The 24926-nt window shown below is 43.0% G+C and overlaps 1 protein-coding gene across 2 annotated transcripts in view; it reads right to left on the bottom strand.

The window, feature by feature from the left end:
• The window catches only part of LOC147020769 (HHIP-like protein 1), a 74560-nt gene continuing 49634 nt past the window's right edge, over positions 1 to 24926 (bottom strand). For both annotated transcript variants that reach the window (XM_085896391.1, XM_085896390.1), the window contains 4 exons: positions 19614 to 19695; positions 17803 to 17885; positions 9463 to 9662; positions 1 to 5123 (listed from right to left, as the gene is read on the bottom strand). In XM_085896391.1, the coding sequence (XP_085752517.1) occupies positions 4716 to 5123; positions 9463 to 9662; positions 17803 to 17885; positions 19614 to 19695 (773 nt within the window). In that variant the 3' untranslated portion in view covers positions 1 to 4715. The remainder of the gene's footprint in view (positions 5124 to 9462; positions 9663 to 17802; positions 17886 to 19613; positions 19696 to 24926) is intronic.

Consider the following 24926-nt stretch of genomic DNA (forward strand, 5'->3'; position numbering starts at 1 on the left):
AATCATCAATCGTGTTTTTATTTTCTCGTATGACTGGTTCACATAATATGATGAATTCCTAAAACATCGATTCTGAAATGAAGGAAAATCTAAGGTGGGCCAATAAGATAATCAGTGATCAACAAGAAAGGATAAAAAGCCCTTAAAATGCGCAAATAGCTAACGTACAGTGTGTCGAATTCCTGTAATCTGTGCAATGCCACTAGTAATTTTGACATAATTTCATTCCTATGAAGAGATGTCACCAAAATTGCTGAGTTTACAACTTGTAAAACAGCTTGAAAAAGGAACATTCTAAAGAAAGCACGAGCAATTTTTACATGTATGGTGATATCACATGACACACAATGGAATAGTCTGGATAATATGTCAGTGCATTTCCTTATATTTACCCCTACCACCGAAGGTAGATCGAGGTTATGTTTTCACCCGTTTGTCTGTTTGTCTGTGAGCAAGGTATCTGAAAAAGTTGTGGACGGATTCGGCTGAAACTTGGTGGTTAATTTTGGTAGGTCTTCTGCGTCTGAGTGCTGTTCTAGTTAGTTCTTCGTTTTATCAGTAAGTGAGAGTTTCAAACAATTTCCATTTCATACCTGGGCAAGCTTATATTTCTGATGCTGTTCAAGTTCAAGATTTCTGAATCATGTGAGAAAGAATATAGTTCAGTCAGCATTACCTTTGAAACTTCATGAAAAGAAGTGGAAAACCTTAGAAATATCTCATTATATAAGGGGTGCATTTTGCTAATTTAGGAAGGATCCATTAAGTATATTCCCTGCAGTTTGGTTCAATATTTTGCTCCCTTTTTCAGAGTTAATAAAAGTATTCCTTATTTGAAGTTGGTTCTGTTGGTTGGAGAATTTGGATCATAGTGCTAAACAGGACATTGAAAAAGGTGTACTGCATTCAGTTATCGAATGCAAACTGACTTGTGTTCAACAAACTTACCTTAAGTAATAAGAAAGAACTGTACCCTTCATTACTGTGAAAACAATTTCATTCCTCAAAGACGAAGGTTTCTGTCGATATCTTTTATAAATCCTGAGATATGAATAGTATCTATTGAAAGTCTCATGCATATGGTAATATCGTTCTTGCACAGATACATACAGGTTTCAAGGTCACTGCATTCCTCGCAAGATAGGTCTCCATTTACGTCAAGCAGGTTACCCTTCATTTAGGACAAAATAAGAACTAGAAAGAGCATTCAGAGATTGCAGACCCTCACAAGAACTTGTTTTGTGTGGTGTTTGTATACTGATGTGTTACATAATTAAAAAGAGATAAGTAGAACTGCCACTTAATAACTGCTGGCAGTGATGACCGGGTCCCAAGACGTCCCACTCTGATGCAACCGCAATTTGATTGGACACCTGACCCTGACCCAGGACGTTTTTTAAAAATTATTATTCAATTAATTTCAGAATGGGATTAAAATAAATTCAATTCAAATCAAATGGAAGACCAAATAGGTACGAGTCCTGCATTGGAGTAATCAAGAGGAACCTGGATAGGATTCCCATTTCAGCTGCTACTCCTCTACCCTCAAACCCATCCAGGTACAGCCAAGTGAGCCATTCTCAAAAAAAATTAAAAACAACCCAGATGAAAAATATTAAATAATTCTGGCTTGCCAGACCATGTGTCCAATCAAGTTGAAATTTAAAACATCGATTCCCCTTCTAGATCATAATTGTGAAGTTTCATGTTGGTTGATTAAGTGGTTCCAGAGAAAACATTATTAAATATTTTTCTTCAATCTAATATGGCTGCCAAACCATGTGACCTATTAATTATTCCTAAACAAACTTGTACACCCATGGGTTGGGGAACATTTTTGTGACGTTTCCCCTCAATCTGTCCAGCCGTTCTGGAGAAGAAGATTCTTATAGGTTTTAGGGTAAATCCAATATGGCTGCCAAACCATGTGACCTATGACATCATATGTGTGAACCTTTTGTTCCTCATGGATACGTGGTCATACGTGTAGTTTTGCCTCGATCTGTTCAGCCACTTCAGAGAAGAAGATTTTTGAAGGTTCTTTTATTTAAGCAATATGGCTGCTGAATCACGTGACCGATGACATCATCAAGTTTTTTTTTTTTCTGTGGACCATTTTATCCTTTGATGACCCTCAAAAATTTTCATACTCATCAGATATAGCATTCTACATATGCAATTATGACATCATAATGAAGGCACCCACGACATCATGAAAAATCACTTATTCCCCATGAGTCCTTGCCGTGTGCCAAGTTTCAATTTTTTCCTCAGTGCAGTTTCAGAGATACAGAGGTCCAAAGTTTTCCCATTTTTCCAACACTGCTGCCACACCACGTGACATATGACATCACAATTATGATTAAAACATTCTACATTAGTAGTCGCACTTATGGTGACAATTTCATCTCAATCTGACAAGCAGTTGTGGAGAAAAACACAAACGTTCTGTGTGGACAAACAAACAGACAGACAGACAGACAGACAGACAGACAGACAAGCAAACAAACAAACAAACAAACACATGGGCCCAAATGCAATACCCTCTCATTCAGCGAGGGTATTAAGAGTGAGAATTGCTTTGGATATTTTTAAGTCCTTGCTTGCCAAGCCGTCCCACATCAACCGCTTTGCAAGCTGCTTGGTAAGCAGAGCAAACGATCAAGTGGGGTGCTTGATGAGCGGTAAGCGAGCTCTTTGCCAACGGAACACCTCTGAATGTTAGCAAAAATGGCTGCAGCAGTCAAATTCAAAATGATTGGTGGCTATTTCTTCAATTTTGCGATCATCCAGGACAATATTGAAAAGTGCATTTCATACTATTATTGTTACTTCCTTTTTTCATCCTAATTCTTTAAAAATCAACAAACATAGAAAAACCTCTCCCCTCTCCTCTCACCCCCCCCCCCAACATGCACAGTGGTAGGTCCATAGATAAGTATGAAAGAAGACCCTCCCCCCTTTTCTGACTCTCCATTTATTACCCTCGCCGAAGGAGAGGGTATTGCATTTGAGCCCGTTTGTCTGTTTGTTTGTTTGTTATGATGTCATAATTGCATATGTAGAAGGTTACATCCGATCATTATGAAAATTTTTGAGGGTCATCATGGATAAAATGGTCAACAACAAAATTTCATGATGTCATCAGTCATTCAGCAGCCACATTGTTTTTTTTTTTGTTTTTTTTAAACCTTCAAAAATGTTCTTCTCTGAAGTGGCTGAACACATCGAGGTGAAGCTTCACACGCATGACCGCCTGTCCATGAGGAGCAAAAGGTTCACACATATGATGTCATAAGTCACATGGTTTGGCAGCCATATTGGATTTACCCAAAAACCTAAATAAATACATCACTGAAAAGAAGTCCTGGTGAGGGTCTGCAATCTCTGATTGCTCTTTTCTTGTTTATCTTTATTTCCCTCTTCCTCATACTCTTCGTAGCCACTGATAACACAATCAATTTGTTTGGGGAAGTTGTCACAAGAGGATCAAGTAAAACTGAAAACGACGGCCTGGACAGCATTTGCTTGAGCACCACAATAGCGAGACCGCCATGTTGTTAAGCGGTGCTGAGCGCTCTGTTCCAGTGGTGTGCTAGTTTGAGCGTCTTGAATCAAGCAAGCCGCTTGCTAACAGAACACGCCCCAGTGCCCCGTAGCTTGACAATGTTTGTAATATTTAAAGGAATTAGGAAATTTAACCTCGCCCCCACGTACATTAAAGACTGAGAATTAATTCAAGAAAGAATATGTCCCAACGTTGCTAATACACCAGAAAGTAGAATGAAGAACCAGTCTTACATGTGTAGGTAGTTTATGGAATAAAAGTCCTCACTGTGCGATGCATTTGCAACACTAAAATATGAGGTAAGAAGGTGTGTTTCTTTGTCTTTCACAAAACAAACATGCCTCATCAAAAGTAATAATCAGTAAAAATGAAAAATATAGATTTAGGTTTGGGTTTTGCCAGTATATATTGCCAATAAAGAAGGCATTCAAACCAGTTTCCTGCATTGATCACATAATTTTCTGTTCTTTGTCAGCTTGGGACAGTGGTGTGCTCTTAAGATTGCATATAAATTGGTTTGTTTGGTCCTGAGAAGTGGCCAAAATCAATAAGAACCATCAAAAAGCACTGGCCGCAAGAAGGCTGCATCGTCTGTTAAAATGTCAGCAATTTGGGTTCAACGTTTCCAGCCATGGACACATCGGTTAGCAGATATGTTAATCGGTACCTGAAGTGTTACAAAGTTGGCCTCCAGTTGATGAATATACTGGGAATGGAAACAATATACATGTAAATGCATTATTATTATTATTATTATTATTATCATTATTATTTTGTTCACAAGATGGAAGACGATTTGTTAACACTTCAGGTACCTGATATCAAACCTGTACATTTAAGCAAAAGGTCTTTGCAGCAGTAAAGAAAAGAGAAAATAATTCATTATTTTGTTGTCAAGCTAATACTTGCTTGCGATTACATAAGTAAAACAAGTAAAATTTAAAACTGAAAATGAAGACATTTTTTTCCGGCCTTAATTACATTCTCTGCTTTAGCAAGGCTATAAAATCTTCCCGTACTCCCTCTACCTTTGCAGCTGTTGTTTCTCATTGTCCTTTCTTAGCCCTCTCACTTTTTTGTCAATCTTTTAACTTGCGAGAGGGCAGGACAGGTCCTTCCCCTTTCTCTTCACCATTTCCAATCATCCCTAATTCCTTGTCCTATCCGTGTCGGAAGTCCTACATTCCACACCAGCATCTTCACCTTCGAGGCAATTATGCTTTCCCAGAGCTTGATGGCGACAATCCAGCAGACTCCTCTCTCGGCCTTCACAAATAACATCATCTAGAAGGAACGGACGCTGAACTGCAGAGACAAAGGTGGTACGTTTGAGGGCTCGAGCGGCTTCGGGGAAGCCAAGTTGCCGGCAAACAACATGTGCTGCAGGAAGAGACCACAAGTCATCACAAACCGAGCCCCATTTGCCACCGGCGTACACCTCAACCTTGCCCTGGTGCTTTCTTCTTCCTGCGCCCACAAGTCGTACTGCACCCTCATGAGGTTTTCTTTTCCGTGCTCTCCTCTGCTTGTCTTTTTTCTTTCTTTTTTGGCGGTCCTGAAATGAAGCATGCCAGGTAAAGAGCAAGTGTGAAGAAAGGTACAGACCAAAAAGTTTGGGAGAAGTCAGACTCAAATAACTAGACACATTGCAAACATAATGTTGCAGGGATGTGATATGGGTTAAAGGGAGTAACGTAGTATAGTTATTTCATTATTAAATGTACAGCATTGGAGTATGGTATTTATGTTCAAAGATCACAACCTGTTGAAGTACTACTGTATGTCGAGACAGATTTTAATTGTGATCCTTACATCCTCTGTTGTCTCTTTGTTAAATGTTTCTTTTAAAGTTATACACACAGTCTTGAGGCTGCTAAGCCGGCAAACTCGCATCACCACAGGAGGTGGAGAGACCATTGCGGAAGATGAATGGAGCCCATTGCTCGCGCGTTCGGACGGTTATAAACAAAAAAAAACGCTCGAGTATTAAAAAAATTGAAGATTGGCAGATGATAAAAAGCGCTTTAGGTCAGCTGATGAAAAAGACCTGGAGAACGCCCACAGATGTGGATCAAATTGTTCCCTGGAGTCCAAAGAGGAGTTTTGTTTTCACCTCGGTGCTGCTGGATACGCCGAGCCTGCAGAGAGGGGCTGCTTTGTTACACCTTGCCGAACAGGCTCTGTCCTTTATTCCTTCCTCGGTTGGCATGCAGAGCGATCATTCACCTCCTGCCGGGACTGAAACCGAACTGTCTCCAGGCACTTTGCATGCCAGGCTCTATCTCCGAGTTTGCCGATCATCTTTGTTTGTGAATTCCCCAGTGTGTCGTGGTATTTGTCGGGTGAATGACTATGGTAAACAGTTAAGCTGAATGAGTTGTCGTGAGCGCAGGGTAATCACAACTGTATGATCTGTATCTAATAAATTGTTATAGTACAGTAATGTACATCGATTCTGTATTTGCTGTAGATACATGCTTTTCTCTCCTCCAATCTGCCACCATTTATTAAATCTGATTACTTCAATTAACTTGTGTCAGCTGGTTCACGGTTCATCATTTGGCTATTAACCCCAGCGTAGTTAAAAAGCACGATCGAGGGAAATTGGTGTCATGTACGCCGAAAACCTAAGTAAAGATCAACTTTGCTTTCCTGGCGGACGACTTATGATCGCTTTCGACAATGTCACAAAATTGGTGATCGTGTTGGTGGAGGATTTGACCTCGAGTCCATCCGGTGGCCTACCATAACATTGGTTTGTCAGGATTGGGATCTCACAGGTTAAAATCTGGCGACCATAACAAGAGCAGCAATTATTGGAGCACATTTCATGTTCATCTCTAATCATACAGGATAAGATGAACACATTTCACCATGCTGTCCGAGGAAAGTATGTTTTCAATGGGCTTGCCATCAGATATGACTCATCAGTTTGAAAGTTCTCCAGACTTTTGTTTGTTTGTTTTTAAACAAGATGGACCACAAATAAAAATTGAGTGGAATGACTGACTGGTGGGAAAGCAAAAGTCGAAATGACCAGTGAATGAGGACAGAATAAACAAATACATAAATAACTGGAATGAGCATTCCAAGATTGCGTACCCTCGCACAGACTTGTTTTGTGTGGTTTTATAGTACGTCTTTGATAAACATTCTCACATTCTAATTGTACATACTTTATTGTTGGGTGTTGGGTTGGGGTATTCAGTCGAAAAAAAGTAACGTGGACTACTGGCTACCACTTCGTGGTGTTTGTGGCATACATTAGCATATTCTGTGCGGACAAACAGACAAATGAAAAATCACTCATAGAGTGACGCTTGGTGAAACGGAACGGCACTCAGTAGAGCACAAACCTCCGCCAGGATGAATAGTTTACATTTGGTTTCCCACCGATCGGCCAGATCTGGATTTGGACCTGAACCAAAATCGAATTGGCTTGATCTTGTTAACTCACCAACTCATCCACCTAGTTTTGGCACAAGTTGTCCACAACTTTTAGAGATATGATCTACATCGTTTTTGGTCCCATCTCTCAAAGGTGAAGAATCACTTTTAAAAAATTCTCCTATCTGGATCCAGATTCGAATCTTCACCAAACTTGAATCAATTAGTCCTTTTCACACACCCCACCAGTCCATAAAGTTTCTGCAGAATCCATTCATAATCTTTTGAGATATTGTGCTATATATCGTTTTTGGCCCTGTTTCGAAATGGCGAAGAATCAGTTTGGAATTAAATAATTCTAGTACCCAGATATGGATTTGGATCTTCACCAAAATTGAATCAATTCTTCCTATAGTAGCACTTCCTAGCTGTCCACCAAGTTACGTGTGAATCCGTCCATAACATTTTGAGATGTTGTGCTACATATCATTTTTAGTCCGATGAATGGTGAAGAATCAATTGAAAAATTTCTTGGATCTGGATTAGGTTCTTCACAAAAATCGAATCAATTGGTCCTTGCCACACACCCAACATGTCCACCAAGTTTAATCCGAATCCATCCATAATCTTTTGAGATATTGGGCTATATATCGTTTTGGGCCCGATTTCTCAATGGTGAAGAATCACTTAAAAAATTCTCAGATCCGGATTTTGGTTTCAGATCTTCACCAAAATTAAGCGTTTAGTTGCTGTCCTTGGCTGGTCACCTACATTCACAAAAAAATTTCAGAACAATTGCTTGAAAACTGTGGCCAAAAATCGTGTGACAGACAAACAGACAGACAGATGGACAAACAAACGGACACAAATGTAATACCCTCCCCTTTGGCAAGGGTAAAAAATCGTCTGGCTGGAAAATGGAATGCTGCAATGTGCATCCACCCAGGTCTGGATGACTCATGTGTCACGCTGTCAATCCTGGGAGAACTCAAGACAATCGAGACATTTCGCCACCCCCCCCCCCCCCTGGCCCAACTGCCAACCAAGACTCCAACTGAACTGTACACGAGTCACTGCCACCGGCACCACCAGGCTAGACTGTCCTTACTGTCACTGGACAGTGCTAAAACAGAATGAACTCCTCAACTTACTGGCTTCAACTACTCTGGACTAGACTGGTTGCACCGAGACAGGACTCCAACAACCAAACTACTCACCATTCTAGCTTCGACTGGTTTCGGCACCACCATCCCCAACACCAAAGGAGTGGGTTGAAGCATGCCTTGCTCAGCCGAACATTACTCCACGGTTTTTAGATCCTCGTGGAGGATCTCTAAGTCTTACTCACGTTGTTGTTCTTCATCTTCTTCTTGTGGACTTTTTTGTTTCACAGCGTCCAGTTTTCATCGAAACTTCCTGAAACTTGGCATATATATGTAAAAAATATCCTGCGCAGACAGTAACCATCTCCGATTTTGAAAATTCCTCCTAGAAAAAAAAGTTATCACGTCAAAATATCTCCGCTAATGGAAATCGCCTAAAAAATTAACTCTGAAACTCGGCAAGCTTTTTGAATTTTGTTTGCTGGAATCAAGCCGGGCATTAGCACATATAATTTATCGCAAACCTGACACATCACAATGACGTCATATTCGTTTTTATGACGTCATCATTAAGAGGACGAGGTTCTTAGCTCATTTGAGCTTGTTTTTTTTTACTGCTCTGCCTTCCTCAGCGCAGTATTTTCACTCCCAGACCAATGTGAATAATAAATAAAGCAATAAATAGGAGGTGGGGGAAAAGGGGTAAACTAGTTCTGTCAGACATGTGGCCTCCTGCTCTCAATTTGTTATAATTGGTCCACGCATGCCCATCGACAAAGGATGTAACGCAGACATGGCAGTGCATGCACTTATAAACAATGGGAGGTTGTGATTCATTCCCAGGCACGAATTAATATGGGTCTGCTTTAACCGCTATTGATTAACTGATGTTCCTTTTCCTGTGGGTTATAATGTGCCATATTGAGTACAATAGATTACCGAGTAAGTAATACCTTGTAATGATACTGTGGTGGCATTCTGGAGGTTATGGCTTCAAATAACACTGAAGGCAGCAGTGTGAAGAATGTGGAATCTAAGTAGCTGACAACGAGACAAAGCTAGGATTGCTATCATGTTGTCACCAGGAATGATCTTGGGAAGTTACCATTCTATGGTTACGGCACACAATGGTCTCGCCATTGCAAAAGAGAGTGAGGAATATTTAACGTCCACCACACAATGTCCACTTTTAGCTTTACGTCTTATCCGATGGATGGCGCTTTCAGTGAAGCAACACTGTGCTTGTGAATTACAAAGGTGACAGTTTAGTTGGGAATCTAGTCGGGAATCAAACCCACACTCAAACCCCTGTCAACAACAATGATTATTTCTACTTCATCTATAACTCAAAAATTATTGGTCTGATGCCAATGAAATTTATTTCACCTATCATTATCTGTATACCTTTTGTGTGGCCGACGAACTTTCTTGATGAGATGACTGTTCCATTTCAGCGAGAAGAACTCGATACTCATGGTATCCAAAAGGAAGTGACCCAGGAAGTCCAGCGACCCCAGCCCCTCTTTGTGACTCATCGATCTCCAGCAAGGGAACCTCGGGTTGTTGGTGTATTATTTCCTCGGTGGGAGGTTCAACGTAAAGAGCTGTAAAGGAAGCGATGACTCAAGTCATTGTCAAAAAATACTCCGACTTATAAAGACAATCAAAGTACACTTACATTTAGATAAGCACGACACTCCTAAAAATTTAGACTCACTTCGTAAATACTTGAAAGTGCTGGGAAAGGTTTCGCTGTTCTATAAATTACAAGTTGGGTCACCTGGTGAAGATGGGGTTACTTAGATTTCAGGAAACCATCAAGAATATGATGTTTTAAAGCCGCAGCAAAAATTAAGCCAGGAGTGCATCACAGTAACGATGGGCCAAATGGCCCTCATTGAAAGTTGTTACTGTGATGTTGCTCTTCCACATCTGAAAGTAATGTAGCGTAGCAAATTTCAGGGCAATTGGCCCAGGGGTATGGAATTGTATTTTAATCAAAGAAAAGGCTTCACGCATGCACACACGCATGGAGGTGGATACTTTGAGACTTGGGAGGACTTCGTTCCACCTTCTGAAACCCATATATGGAGGTGACAACAAAACACACACACACACACACCACACACACACATACACACCAGGGGAAAAAAATCGCAGGGGATACATACATATTGTCAGTGGAACACGCACCTTTGGGGTTTCCTTCCCTTTGGTGTATGTATGTTACTCATGGTGCCAAACCCAGCCCGTTCTCCAACGACCGCAATCCAGGGTTATGGATGAACGTACGGTTACCACTCAAATGGATCTTTGTCAGTTAGTGTCTGTGACTTCTGAGTGACGTTACAGTTGCATCAACAGCGTAATGTTTTTGAAATTTGTATTTCAAATAAACAGATACAAAGTCAAATGAGGAAGTTCACCATCACATACAATGTCCAATGGAATTCCCGCGTTGAGTTATTTCCACCCAATGTCCCAGTCCTGCCGGCTCAACTCACGCGTGTTCACCTCATCCACCATGGCTGTCGAACCATCGAGTACTGTCGCGGTGTTCTCTCTCTTACGCTGGGCTGGCCCATATCCAGGATGATTGAAGAGCTCGAAGGAATTATTTCCCGATACACAATCTTAATGAGTTTTAATCAACCCTGATTATAATCGGCTCCACGCGTTAACAACCGCTCTGGAAATTAACAGCTCGTTCACTCATTAGAGTTAAATTGAGCATGGGGAGGAATGATGCACACGTCTTGTCACATGTCACTCATCTCCCAACACCCCCCCCCTCTATATCCCAGAATGATCTCGTGCCTTCCAGTATCTGTGATTCTCGTCCATACTGGAAGTTTCGCAAGATCCAGCACCTTCACGAATCTTACCAGGCAGTGTACAGTACAATACCGCCATCGACAATCAAAATGAGCTCATTACATCAAGCAGTGTACAATATTACAATTTACCGATGTGTGCTAAACGAAACTTATAACACATAACCGTCAATTTAAATTGTTCATTTACAGGCATTTACTAATGAGTACTCACAAATACCAAAACATCCAGCTTTTAACTGACTATATATATATATATATATATATATATATATATATATATATATATATATATATATATAAATAAACTTTTTTTTGCAGTTCTGTAAAACCGCACACCTCAGAGGCAACGGCGCACAACATATAGTGATCCCCTGGTAGTTATTTCAATAGTACATGTTTAGTTAGTCCTCTCCATATGTCTAGTGGGTAAATGCGTTGCATCGGGCTCTTTTAGTCAGGTCACCAATCTTCAATCTTTGCACTTCTTCCACTCCTTTGCCCTGCTTTGTCTCTCTCACACGAAACACGCAAGCAAGCGCACACACACACACACACACACACACACACACACACACACACACACACACACACACACACACACACACACCAATACGAACTAAGCACCAAGCAAAGCACAGCGAGCGCCTCATTTGCATATGCGCGCCAATTCCATTCTATACCGAGCACCAACTTTCAACTGCCATCTCACCTCAGACCCTCATTCTGCTCACCATCCTGCTACTACACTCACCACAAACACTCCACACCACAACCAAAAATCCCCGCAACTTACGTTACATCTTCATTACAAATGCCTCCATTAGGGACAAACCCCTCCCTCTCCACCGAGACGCCACCATGACAAGCATCTCCTACCTCTTCGCTGCAACACCACATTAAAATCTCTTCACTGAAAACACCACAAGCTACTCTCACTTGTGTTCAACTGCCGCAACTGCCACATTTTCGAAGAACACACCACAGCCTCAAAGGACGTAGAGGGAGCGAGAGTCCGGTTATTTCGGGGCATAACTCAAAGCGCGAATGCGCACAGGAGTTTGTTCAAGCACATACGAGCAGCACAGGGATTTCCCTAAAATACAACGTTTGAATGGAGGCTAGCACACATTCAGGGCCAGAGAGCGCTTCCAAGAACCATTTCCCCATGTTAATGTCAGAGCTCCAACGCTTGGGTAGGTCGGCAAGTGACTGAGGCCATTTTTCGGTTTTGGGACCCAGCAGAGCTTGGCCATGGTGCGGGGCGACTGCTATGGGCCAATGGGAAAGCTAGAAATCATCAACAGCCCCGTTTGATCTGATTCTTTGCTCCTCTCCTGCCCGGGGCTCATAAAAAGAGCAAACTCATCTCAGTTTAGTCAGAACTCGCCAGACGCCAGAACTCGGCATATGGAGCAGACTGTGGCAGATTTCGGACCTCGCCGGGGAAACAGGCAGTGGCAGACGGCACAAGGAGGGCAAGTGTCAACGCTGAGCGAGTGGCACCGTGAGTCAGCACAGAATCACCGAGTGACTACTATAAGCCGGGGCTCCTCTCATTCTATTGACGCTCAGTTCAGCTGCATCCAGCAACAACATTTCCATGGACAGATTCTTACACTATTATGATTGGGTCATTTTTTATGCATCTTTCTCTACCAACTATCTCTCGTCTAATGTGGATGCACAAGAGCAATCAGCACAGGCAAGCCCGACCAACCATTCTTTTCAGAGCAAACCCAATAAGTGAACCATACTAACTCGCACCTTACATCTTCCTCTTACACCACACTGCAACCTATGTTGCATTACACTCGCACCTCACACTCCCACACCATAGACACCCTCAGTATTTCTCCCTCCTTCCCTTTCTCAAGCACTTTGGGTTGCGCAAGTCCACTGACCATGCCAGGTATTGAGAGATTGCTAATCCTCAACTGCTTCTTATCTCTCTGGGCTATTTCTGATTTTCCTTGGGTTTGTGTGTGTGACGGCGCCTGTCGTAGCATAAGTTAAGAATGTCTATGAATATTCGGGATAACTCTGTCTTCTTCTTTGTTTGTGAATATTGTATGACTTTTGCCGCACCCCACAAATTCCTTGCTTTCCCTGCTGTGCATTTGCAATAAATCCCTTACTGTGCCACATAACTTTCCTCACTTTGTTAAATAAATGTGCCTGTTAGAAATGTACCCAGCTAATTTGTGTTTTTTCTTCCATCGGTCGAGCGTGGTCTGCACCTTAGTTTAGCCAGGACATTATACCCCAAAATCTGCTTAACCAGTGCATACTTGGCAGCTCTGCTCGGCTGCAACTGATACGGTTAGTTAAGCAAGTATGCATCGAGGGTACAGTTCCCCAATAAGGTGATCACGTGTTCCGAGTTAAACGGTTGTTAGACGGAGGACACTGGGTCACGTGGTCAAGTTATTGGCATTCGCGGTCGATTAGCAACTGGCTGCAACATAAAGTTATTCGTGTGCGATGGCCTGTGATTCCCGGTGAGTCCTCAGAGGAACCAGGGACAGCGCCTCCCTCATATATACATATATATATATATATATATATATATATATATATATATATATATATATATATATATATATATATATATATATATATATATATACAAACACACACACGAGTGGCAGTCAATAAGTAACCTTAAAATGGCGACATAAATTTGAGAATGTAATGGGTGTAGTTGTAGACGACATATGTTATATACATGGGTAAGAGTCATGTTTTGCCTGTTTTAGATCTGGCAACATTGAGCATATGACATCAGTGGAGCAGTTCCAAGATGGCGGCTCCCTTTGAAGCATGCACCATGGGGGGGCAACCTTCTGTCATCCGTTTCTTGGGAAATGAGGCTGTGAAATCCCAGTGAAATCCATCACAGAATGAAAATACAATATAGTGACGCATGTTTATCACTGCAACAGGTGTATGCCTGGGACAGGACTTTGTCCATTGGAGATTGGGGCAGTGCTCGTCACACTCCACATGTTTCGATTTACCAGCCGATCACATCATGTGCCTTCTGGTTGAATGGTTTGCATTAGTGGGAACAATAATCTGAGTGGCAGACAGATGGTTGTTCTTTGCGGATTATGCGGTTTTACCGTGTGAGGTCATAATCCATGGCGATACTCACCATAACCGTCAGGAGGTGCATCTGATGTTTAAACGATGAATGTGGTCATCATTGGTTAGATATTTATTGGTATGCCATCCTGACAATGGCAAAGAAGCCTGAAATCTGGATAGGTGGCTCCGTTTGATGTTTAACTGTTGTTGACCATTTTATCTTTGTCTGGTTGACAGAGTCACCGTGCCGAGGCCTCCGGGATGGAGGTGACACTTTGTTGTAGGACTATGTCCAATGGAGATCAGGGGAGTGCTCGTCACACTCTCCATGTTTCGAGATATATATATATGTGTGTGTGTGTGTGTGTGTGTGTGTGTGTGTGTGTGTGTGTGTGTGTGTGTGTGTGTGTGTGTGTGTTACGGCCACGGGTACCAAGTGTATTATAAGGGGGTTAATCCTCGTTTCTCCTCGAAAGCACCGAACCTGGGTCCACCGCTCACAATTAACTTTGTGGTATGGTGGGTTGCTTAACAACCACAAACGGCAATAAGTTAACCATGAGTTCCAGTGTCCACCATCTAATTTACTGTTTAACTTGAGGTCACATGGCCTCCTGACTGGGGAATGTGCCCTCAGTGAAGCACAAATCTTATCCTGATTAGATCTTAAGTTATGTGGCCGCGTGTTTGCCGTTGGTGTATGCCGACTATGACAGGTTAAATAGTTTGGGAATTACCTCCCAGTCTATCTAGGTTCAGGCAAAGCTGGATCAATGGAAGGAAAGGACAAGAACAGAGAGGTTGAAGTATCAACAAGGAATTTATTATTAAGAAAAATACCATAAATTAATTGAATAACTTTTTATTTCCTTGTGGTGTAAATGGAGGAATTCAAATCAATCAAAATAATCAATCAACAAAATAATCTCAAGCAAATAAACAATTCAACAAACAGTTATAGAAAAATAGACAAAGAGCGGATGCTTATCACGATGCCTCACTTAGCAATTAAATACGAGACATAGGTACCCAGCAGATCATTCAGGGGGAAAAGAAATCCGGTCTCTGCTTACCAAGGCAGAAGTCATCGTGCGTCTGATAAAATGTCCAAAAACGTGTGAGCGTGCCTTGGTCAGCTGCCAGCGCCCTGCCTCGCCATGCACCCACCGGCAAACAGGTTCGAACACCAATCGACATCACGTCATCACCCCCAGGAACTAGGGACACCAAGAATCAGGTACGCCAAGAGCCAGGTACCGAGCAGAACCAGCAGGAATGGTCCAACCGTCACCAACCGTCAAGGAGCTATCAGGAGCCATAACCAACAGGCAGCTGTCATCGGCTGTAACTAACGGGCAGGAGCTGTAAGGAACCATCACCAGCTGTCAGGAACTGTCACCAACTGTCACCAATGGTCAGGAGGTGTAAGGAGTCGTCAACAATGGTCAGGAGCTGTAAGGAACTGCCACCAACTGTCACCAATGGTCAGGAGGTGTAAGGAACCATCACCAGCTGTCAGGAACTGTCACCAATGGTCAGGAGGTGTAAGGAGTCATCAGCAATGGTCAGGAGCTGTAAGGAACTGCCACCATTGGTCAGGAGCTGTAAGGAACTGCCACCAACTGTCAGGAGCTAACAGGAACCGTCATCTATGGTCAGGAGCTGTAAAGAACCATCACTAATGTTCAGGAGCTGTAAAGAACCGTCACCAATGGTCAGCAACCATCAGGAGCTATCACCCACTGTCACCAACCCATTAGGAAGACGGTCCTCCCATCCTTTTTATAAGTGACCAGTCTGGGCAGAGCCTCAAGCAGACTTCAGCCAAATCCAGCTTGCCTATTAACGCATCGCTGCACGTGACCTCCAACCGTCAATTCTCACGATCATTCCTTCCCCACCATCGAACAAGATGCAACTCCCAATTAACACAGGCCTGGCTTATGACGCCATGTTTGGGGTGCTGGACGGGCACCAGAGGTCGGCCATTTGCCAGAATTGCCGAACGAAAATGTGGGGCGCTCACAAAACATCAACGGTCGCCATCGCCGCCCCGTTCTGCCCAACACGAACAAGAGCCAGCCAGTGTCCATGGAGCTGCCGAACGGGGCGTCAGGAATCGATGGAAAAACGTGGATGCCTTAGGTAAATGATCTGCAGCCATGTCTGACCATCAAAATGAATTGTTCAGGAAAAACCCACGGTGTGTTTTATCAAATATCCTGTGAGTCCAAAGTGTAAATAAATTGTCCATTTCCAAGCCAATGTGTCCTGATGGAAATGAGTCTGCGTTGGGCTAACGGCTCTCTCTCGCATGCATGAACGTGTCGTAAAGAGGAAAAGGTTATCCCATAAGAAAAGGAATCTGTTCTATCCCCTTCTCCAACACATCAGAGAGTTAGAATCCCACCAGACAAGGTGATGGGTCTATTCTGAACATGCATTTATGGAAATAACTATCGGAGGACCTGGATGTTGTGTGCACAAGTCAGATCCGATTTTGAAATCCATAACTATATATATATATATATATATATATATATATATATATATATATATATATATATATATATATATATATATATATATATACACATGTACTGTACATACATACATGTGTATATATTTTGTGTAAGATTGGGGTGGGTGGTTGGGATGACATTTTTAAAGAAGAAGAGGGCGCTTCCAACCAAAAGTAAAAAACTAGATCGACTTCACTAATTTGAGCAAAAAAGTGAGAGCAGACCTGGTCTCAGGCAACGTTTCGCCGGCTTTGCAGCCGGCTGGCTTCATCAGGCACAAGTCTATTGCTGCGAAGCCGGCGAAACGTTGCCTGAGACCGGATCTGCTGTCGCTGATTTTTTGCTCAGATTCTCGAAGTCGATCTAGTTTTTTAGTTGTGGTTGGAAGCGCCTTCTTCTGCTTTAGAAATATATATATATATATATATATATATATATATATATATATATATATATATATATATATATATATATATATATATATATATATATGACTCTGTCTTCCCATGTTCTTCCAACCAAAGAAGCTGCAGAAAGCAAACATGAACGGCTACGCAAGGTAATATAAGCCTTTGCTGTTTCAAACCCTTCCGAGAGTTCCTCCGTTGCTGTAAAGACATTTACAAACAGTGCAGACGAAGAATCCCAAAGCTACACACCCCATCAGTTGCCCGACTGGTTTCATTGCTTGTTGCCGAATCATCAGCAACAAGCGCAGACAAACATCCACAACTGAGGCCCCAAAGCATGTAACATGTGTAAATGTAAAAATCAGTCAATATAATATATAAATGACAAACAAAGACCCATTCATCTCTCACCTGTGAATGGAAGGATAACCAATTAGCTCCCACCTAATGAATTCAACCCAGGTGGCTAGGATTATATAAATAAATTGTGGTTGTTTTTGTGCAGCTTTTGGAGCGAGAAGAGCATGGGAGGAGTTGATTTATTTACATAATCCTAGTCATCTGAGATTAATTGATTAGGTGAGAGCCAATCGGTTATTCCCTACAATTCAAAGGTGGGAGATGTGAGTGGGTCTCTCTTGTAAATACATTATATACATATTATATATATATATATATATATATATATATATATATATATATATATATATATATATATATATATATATATATATATATATATATATATATATATATATATATATATATATATATATATATATATATATATATATATATAGCATCACGAGCACGTGTACGTGCGAGAATCATTTTTCATCTCGAGCTGTTTCATAAGTAACCACAGAAGAAAGATCTTTTCAAACTTACATTCACGTGGTACAAAATCGATCAAAGCTCCCTTCACAGCCACATGCTTGGGTTCATAAGCACAAGTTCCAGGGCTTGCTCTCCTGAAATATTTATACACAGAAACATGAGTCGTCTTCAATAATAATAAATATCTGCTCCTGGAATCAACCCACTTCACCATCAATAGCTGTACAATAGTTGAATGGGTTAAAGTAAAATTTTAAATTGTAAATTGCATGAAGTGTTTTCTCGTGATGGTATTAATACTCGGTGTAATGTAACAAGATAAACATCTGGTTGTGCCCCTGGTGAAATGAAATGACATGCTAATTTGTCTTGAGCTTATTACACTTTACAAGGCCTTCATCTGATATGTCATGGAATATGATTTTCATCTTGCCCTTCTTGAGGCCATGGAGGCAAGTAAGCTTCTATAAGGGATGCCCCCCCTCAATGAAGCAACATCCCACCTGAGAAACACCAAAGTGACAGTTTAATGTCGGGTTGGGAATGAAACTCAGACAAAATAAATCTCAGGTTATTCTCACTCCAGCATCATGCCACTATGCTGGAGAATCATGGTTACCTCGGCGGTGAAGGTGGACGGAGGTTATGTGTTCACCTGTTTGTTTGTCTGTGAGCAGGATATCTCAAAAGGTTGTGGACGGATTCGGACAAAACTTAGTGGACCGGTTGGGTGTGTGACAAGCTGTTTTTGGTGAAGACATTGTCGATTTGATTTTCGTGAAGAACCGGATACCAGAATTTTGAAAGTGACTCTTCACCATTGAAGGATGGGGGGGGGGCAAAAACGTGATATAGAATAATATATCAAACTGTTATTGATGGATTTGGGTGAAACTTGGTGGACGAGTTGGGTGGGAGACAAGAACAAGCCGATTCGATTTTGGTTCAGCTACGGATGCAGATCGAGCTTATCAGTGGGATACAAAACAAACTGTTCAGCCTGGCAGAGGTATGTGCTCCACTGAGTGCTGTTGTAGATTTACAAAGCAATAATAATTTGACAGTACCATAAAGGGAGAACAGCTGGAGAACACACAATTATTCACCTCAAATCACAACATTTAGATAAGCACTACAGTCGTAAAAAAAATTAGGCGAAGTTTTGAAAGTTTGAATGTTTTTGAAAGTTTTTTTGAAAAAAAATTTGAAAGTTTTTGGAAAGTTTTGGCTGTTCTTTAAATTTCATTGTCCTCGGAGTTCAGGGTTGGGGAATTGGGGGGGGGGGGGTGAGGAAGTTCTGAGTTGATTTTAGGTGGTTAAAAAATATGGTGGGGGAAGAACCCCAATTCTCTATTTGTAAATGTGTATTGTATATCACCACCTGGTGGAAGCCTGCATTACAAGTCAGAATTCAAAAAGGGAGAGGATGGGGGAGAATTAGACCGTTCATAAGCAGAGCCAGATTAAGGCATCGGCTTGTTCGGCAATGGCCTAGGGCCCGTGCTTGAAGGGGCCCTGCATCTTCGGCTTCGGGATGAAGCCTTCACCAATGTCCACATAACGAAATTTGAATAGCCAAATAGATCATTGGATAGACAGATAATTCAGTAGATAACTAGAGAGTTCACAGAACACATTACCCCATACGGTGTTCATAATAACATGAAACTTTGCAGAGACTTGCATACATTTCTGTCCATGAAAAAGACTGCAGTTGTGCAACAAAACAGCGCTGTGGTTCGAAGCCAATATGTAACAAAAGGCCACAGTCCTCGAGATGATGAATTTACCACTATTCATCACTGTACAGTAGTTTGTAGCTACAATAATTATTGGTAATCACGTGCCCAGGGCACACTCACCGCGACGAGTCCACAATCTTGTAGAGTGTCCCAGCTGGTTCTGTTGCACTGGGGTTCCATGTTGACATGAAGTACAACTCTCCTGAAGATGACATTACAATTTGCTGTTTGTTTATATCTATGAAAAAGTTTTATTGGATTTACAATCCGAGCAATGAGCCTGACACATCAAATGCAACAAAAAAAATCTCATAAGCTAAAACTTGAGTGAAACCATGTTTGGAGATGACAACGTAATTCGCAAAACTTTAATAATTGCTTTTTCAAGGGGGGACAGGAAAACTCAGAGACTGGAGACCTTGGCAATGACTTACATCCTAACATCAAATGTAATCATTTGAAAATCCAGAACGACATGATAGTGGAGGGGGGGGGGGATTATTTACATTGTCACGTACCTACAACATAGTAATTCTGTTAACGTTTGAAGTCACATGTTGAAACATTTCTACAAAGGAACCCACTCCCATGTTATTTGATGCACTGATGGCAGCCAGCTCCCTTTTTCCTCGCCATCAATTCCCTTCGCATACTACAGCGTTTCTGTTCATTATTTTGTTCTCCTGTTCCGATCTATCCCTCTGTGAGTCTGTTTGCCCAACAACATTCTCTGCCACTTCACTCTTTCATAAGCCTCGACTTGCGTCGAGAAATAGAAAAGAAGGGGGAGCGGGGTGGGTGTAGGTGATGCGTATCGTGCATGTGTATTGGGAAAGGGGGTGATAGTGAAGGGTATGGTAATCAAGATTGATGTAAAAATCACAATGTTTGCTAGGTTGTTGTTTTTTTTTTTCTCATACAGTACAGACATTTTTATGTTTATATGGCATTCTTAATCCAAATAAAGCTGAACTAGACAGAGAAACATAGCAGTGAAACGTTAATTTTATTAAATAATTCACAAAAGTAACAAGATATCAATGAAAATAGGTATGAATGAAGAACAGGGTTTCACATTTATTTGTATATTACCAATCGATAAAAAAGCTTGTAAGTTCATTCAACATGTCCATCGTTCTCCTTGATAACTATCCTCAGGTGTCACGAAAGGTCGGAGAGCACTTTTTGTTGCGTGACCCCCAAAATGGACTGAACTGCTTTTTCATGCTGCTGAAATGTAGATGATTTTTGCCGACTTCAGAAGGATGACAGGCTGAGTCAACCCACCTGGTGTTATTTCAACAGTCACACCATGGGCTCAAACTCAAGACCCTAAGATCTTAAGCCAGCCGACTTAACCATTAAGCCAAGACCAGGCTTAATTTAGTGGATGACGAATCAAACCTGTTCAATGTCAAAAAGACCATGAAGACATCTAGAGTGACTAACAAGGCAGCAGCATTGGCCAAACAATCTTTAAGGGACAATAAAGCACCTCTACCGAATCCCGTTGCAGAGTTGGAGCTACCGAGTCAGCTTGCTACTGCCGGGGTTGGGATAGTGAGGGTCAATGGTGCGTTCACCGGCAGTCCGGTCTGTTAATGAAATGAGAGCGAGAGATGAACCTTCAGAGTTTAGGCTTTATTCCATTTGATTGGAGCCGCTTCTGTGGACACACCAGGAAATACAGGTTCAGCTAGGAGTACATAAGCAGAAACGTATACATGTGCAGTTAACCATTGCAGACTAATCCGCGTAAGCACGGAGTTCGATATAATCTCCATTCTCACCAGTCAATGAGCACCTTCAGTTAACGAGCATCAAGTGGACAGCCGATGTCAATAGCAATGCCCCGGGGACAATCACTCGTGCCGCAGAGAGACATCCCCTTATACGCGAGACGCACAACATGTGATCCCGCGTCATGTCCCTTGATTCACGTTAATTCACCACATTCTCCTCACCTTTAAAATGTAACTAGGGGCCCATCTTACACACCATGATTGCTTTAGCTCTATAGGAGTATACATTTCAAGCAACGCGGACTAATAGATCTACAGGAGCATACATGCCAAGCAGTGATTATTTTGAGTTGTAGGAGCATGGAAATGAGCATCGATATATGATATAATGGGCATATAGGAGCATGAGCAGCGAGAATGCCGATAATCCCCTTTACAGATTGAGTCGTCGAGGGGGCCTTATTCGTCGACCTCTCCGGGAGTAAACGGCAGTTTCACTTGAGGGAGACTCCCGATCCTCTTGGTGAGCCTCGACTTGTGCCGGGATGACTCCATCGCTCCTCGGGTGGAACGCGGCAGCCCTGCTCGCCTGGCGGAGTTCCTGGGGGGAAATGTCAGAAGGAGGAGAGCCAGGAGGTGGTGTACCGGCGGGAGGAGTACCGGCGGGAGCCAGATGGCGAACCGCCACAGTGGCCTCCCCCCCATCCGGGAGCCTGACATGAGCATACTCTGGATTAGTGTCAATGAGTTCGACCCCCTCCACCAGCGGTTCATACTTGCTTTGTCGTACCGGGCGTTTCATGAACACTGTACCGGGGTGGGTCAGCCAGTTGGGCACCGTTTGACTGTCAACATAACGTCGTTGGTGAGTAAACATACGTTCGTGAGGGAGTGGCATTTGTGGACGTGCAGAGCAAAGAGCGTATGGAATTCATTGCGTCAGGAAGAGCAACCTCCCATCGCTCGGGGCCCAGTCCTCTCGATTTCAGCGCCAGAGTTATGGCTTTCCAAATAACTCCATTATACCTTTCCACCTGCCCGTTCCCCTGTGGGTTGTAACCCGTCGTTCGACTAGTTGCTATGCCGTGCTCTAATAGGAATTGTTTTAGCCCGGCCGACATGAAACACGGCTCCTCTGTCTGAATGTATGTACGAAGGTCTCCCAAACATAGCGAAGACGTCAGACAGACATTTTACGACAGTGCCCGAGGTCATATCCGAGCACGGAAACGCGAAAGGGAACCTTGAATATTCATCAACAACGGTGAATATGTATCTGTTGTCTGTCTCGGTGGGCAGGGGCCCTTTGAAGTCGATGTTTAGTCTCTCGAAGGGGGAAGTAGCCTTGATCAGTCTGCCAGATGCCGCGCCAAAGAATCTGGGTTTTAGTTCAGCACAAACAGGGCATGAAGCATTCATTTGTTTAATATCTTCAACAGAATAGGGAAGATTTTGTCTGCGTACGAAATGTGCCATCCTGGTTACCCCTGGGTGGCACAGAGACACATGGAGGTCTTGCAAAGCCTGACTGATTGTTGCCGAACTGTAGACCCGGGAGAAGGTATCTGCAGCAGGGTTTTCCTTCCCGGGCCGGTAAACAATGTCGTACCTGTAGCAGGCTAGGTCTATCCGCCATCTCATAATTTTTTCATTCTTAATTTTCCCGTTATTTTTCCCATCAAACATGAAAGCCACGGATCGTTGGTCCGTAACGAGCGTGAAGTGGTTTCCCAGTAAATAATGTCTCCATTTACGCAGCGCTTCGACGATGGCGTACGCCTCCTTCTCTATTGCCGAGTGTCTCTGCTCGCTTCTAGAGAGAGTTCTCGAGAAGAAGGCGACCGGCCGCCCAGACTGATTAAGTGTTGCAGCTATGGCGTGATTTGAAGCGTCGGTTTCCACCACGAAGGGCACCGAGCTGTCGATCGATAAAACCACGGACTTACTGATATCATCCTTGAGATCGTGGAAAGCTTTCACGACAGCGGCATCTGGTGGAAAGTTTTTGCAATGCACTAGGGGATATATTTTCTCGGAGTATTGCGAAATCCATCTTGCATAGTAAGCGAACATCCCGATCACCCGGCGCATTGTCTGCAAGTCCTGAGGTGGTGGAAGCTCACGGAGCGGGCGCACCGCTCAGGATCAGGCTTAATTGTGCCGTTGGCTATCGTGTAGCCGAGAAGGTCAATTGACCTTGCCGAGAATACGCATTTCTCGTAGTTGAGAGTCAGATTATATTTTCCAGCAATGCTCAAGAATCTGTCCAGATTCCTATCATGTTCCCTCTGATCCCTACCGCACACTGTGACATTATCCACGTAAACAAAAGTGTCTTCGAGGTTTTCATCTGAGATGATGTCGTCCATAACCCGTTGGAAGCAAGCTACTCCATTCGTGACACCGAATGGTATCCTTCTGAACTGGTAGAGGCGCCGCCCTGCCTGGAATGCAGTGTACGGTTTGTCTTCCTCTCGGATGGGAATTTGATGATAGGCGCTTCGCAAGTCGATGGTACTGAATACCTTATAATTGGCCACGCGTTCGACCATCTCATCTATGCGCGGCAGGGGGTAGGCGTCGAGTTGGGTGAAGCGATTGACCGTTTGGGAATAATCGACAACCATCCGTCTCTTATGGTTCTGACTGCTGGTCACTAACACCTGTGCGCGCCATGGCGAATCGCTCGGTTCTATAATTCCCTCCTCCAGTAATCGCTTGGTTTCTGAAGTGATGAAATTCATGTCAGCAGTGGTATATCGCCGCGATTTGATCGCTATCGGTTTGCAGACCGGCGACAAGTTAGCGAACAGCTGGGGGCACGTCACCTCCGCGGTGGTCAGCGCATTTAAAATTAGACGAGGCTTGCTTCCTCCAAAGGGTATTTCGATGCTCGTGTGCTGCTTGAGGACATTATGACCCAGAATTACGTCTGCGCACAAATCACGAAGCACCAGCACCTTTACATCCCGATGCGTGTACCCTTTTACGTCCAATTCAACATTGCAGTACCCTCGTACGCGGGATTGTAGTGAGGTGGCGGCCATGCATACCGTATTGTCAGTCGGGTGGATTTCCCATTTCCTGCCCTTCACTAGCGAGCTGTTGACGAAACTTTCAGAGCTACCGGTATCAATCAGTGCCTCAGCCATATGCCCGTTAATTCGCACGTTGATGATAGCCTTGGATAGATTCCCGGAGAGGCTGCAGTCAATTTATTTTGCGAGTAGAGAGCCGCAGAAGTGGGTTTATTCCTCCTTAGAGTAGATTTACATACCCTGGCATAATGCCCTTTCTTGTCGCAATTCATGCATGTGGCATCTCTGGCTGGACATTTTTGACGAGGATGCCTTTTGTACCCACAAAAGAAGCATTTACCAACCGGGGCAGTTGCTGAGGAGTTTGACGAGGTCTGGGTATCCGGCTCCTCGGGTGTTTCTCCATCCCTCATGTCTGGCTGAGTCTGTGCCAGTGGGGTTCCTTGGGTTCCCATCGTAGCAGCGTTCATGAGCAGCATCGGTGTCCCAAATGACTCAGATTGCTGCTGAGCCGTATCCATCGCTCGAGCCTGATCGACTACCTTGTCAAGAGTGGGTTGCGCTTTCTCTAGTAAGCGTTGCCGTATGTGGGCTGATCTGAGTCCTTGGATGAATGCCTCCCGTGTCGCTTCCTTTCGGTGTTCCTCGGCGCT

Source organism: Eptatretus burgeri, chromosome 9, assembly GCF_056783735.1.
Source record: "Eptatretus burgeri isolate ZD-2024b chromosome 9, Ebu_testis_v1, whole genome shotgun sequence".
Lineage (NCBI taxonomy): Eukaryota > Metazoa > Chordata > Myxini > Myxiniformes > Myxinidae > Eptatretus > Eptatretus burgeri.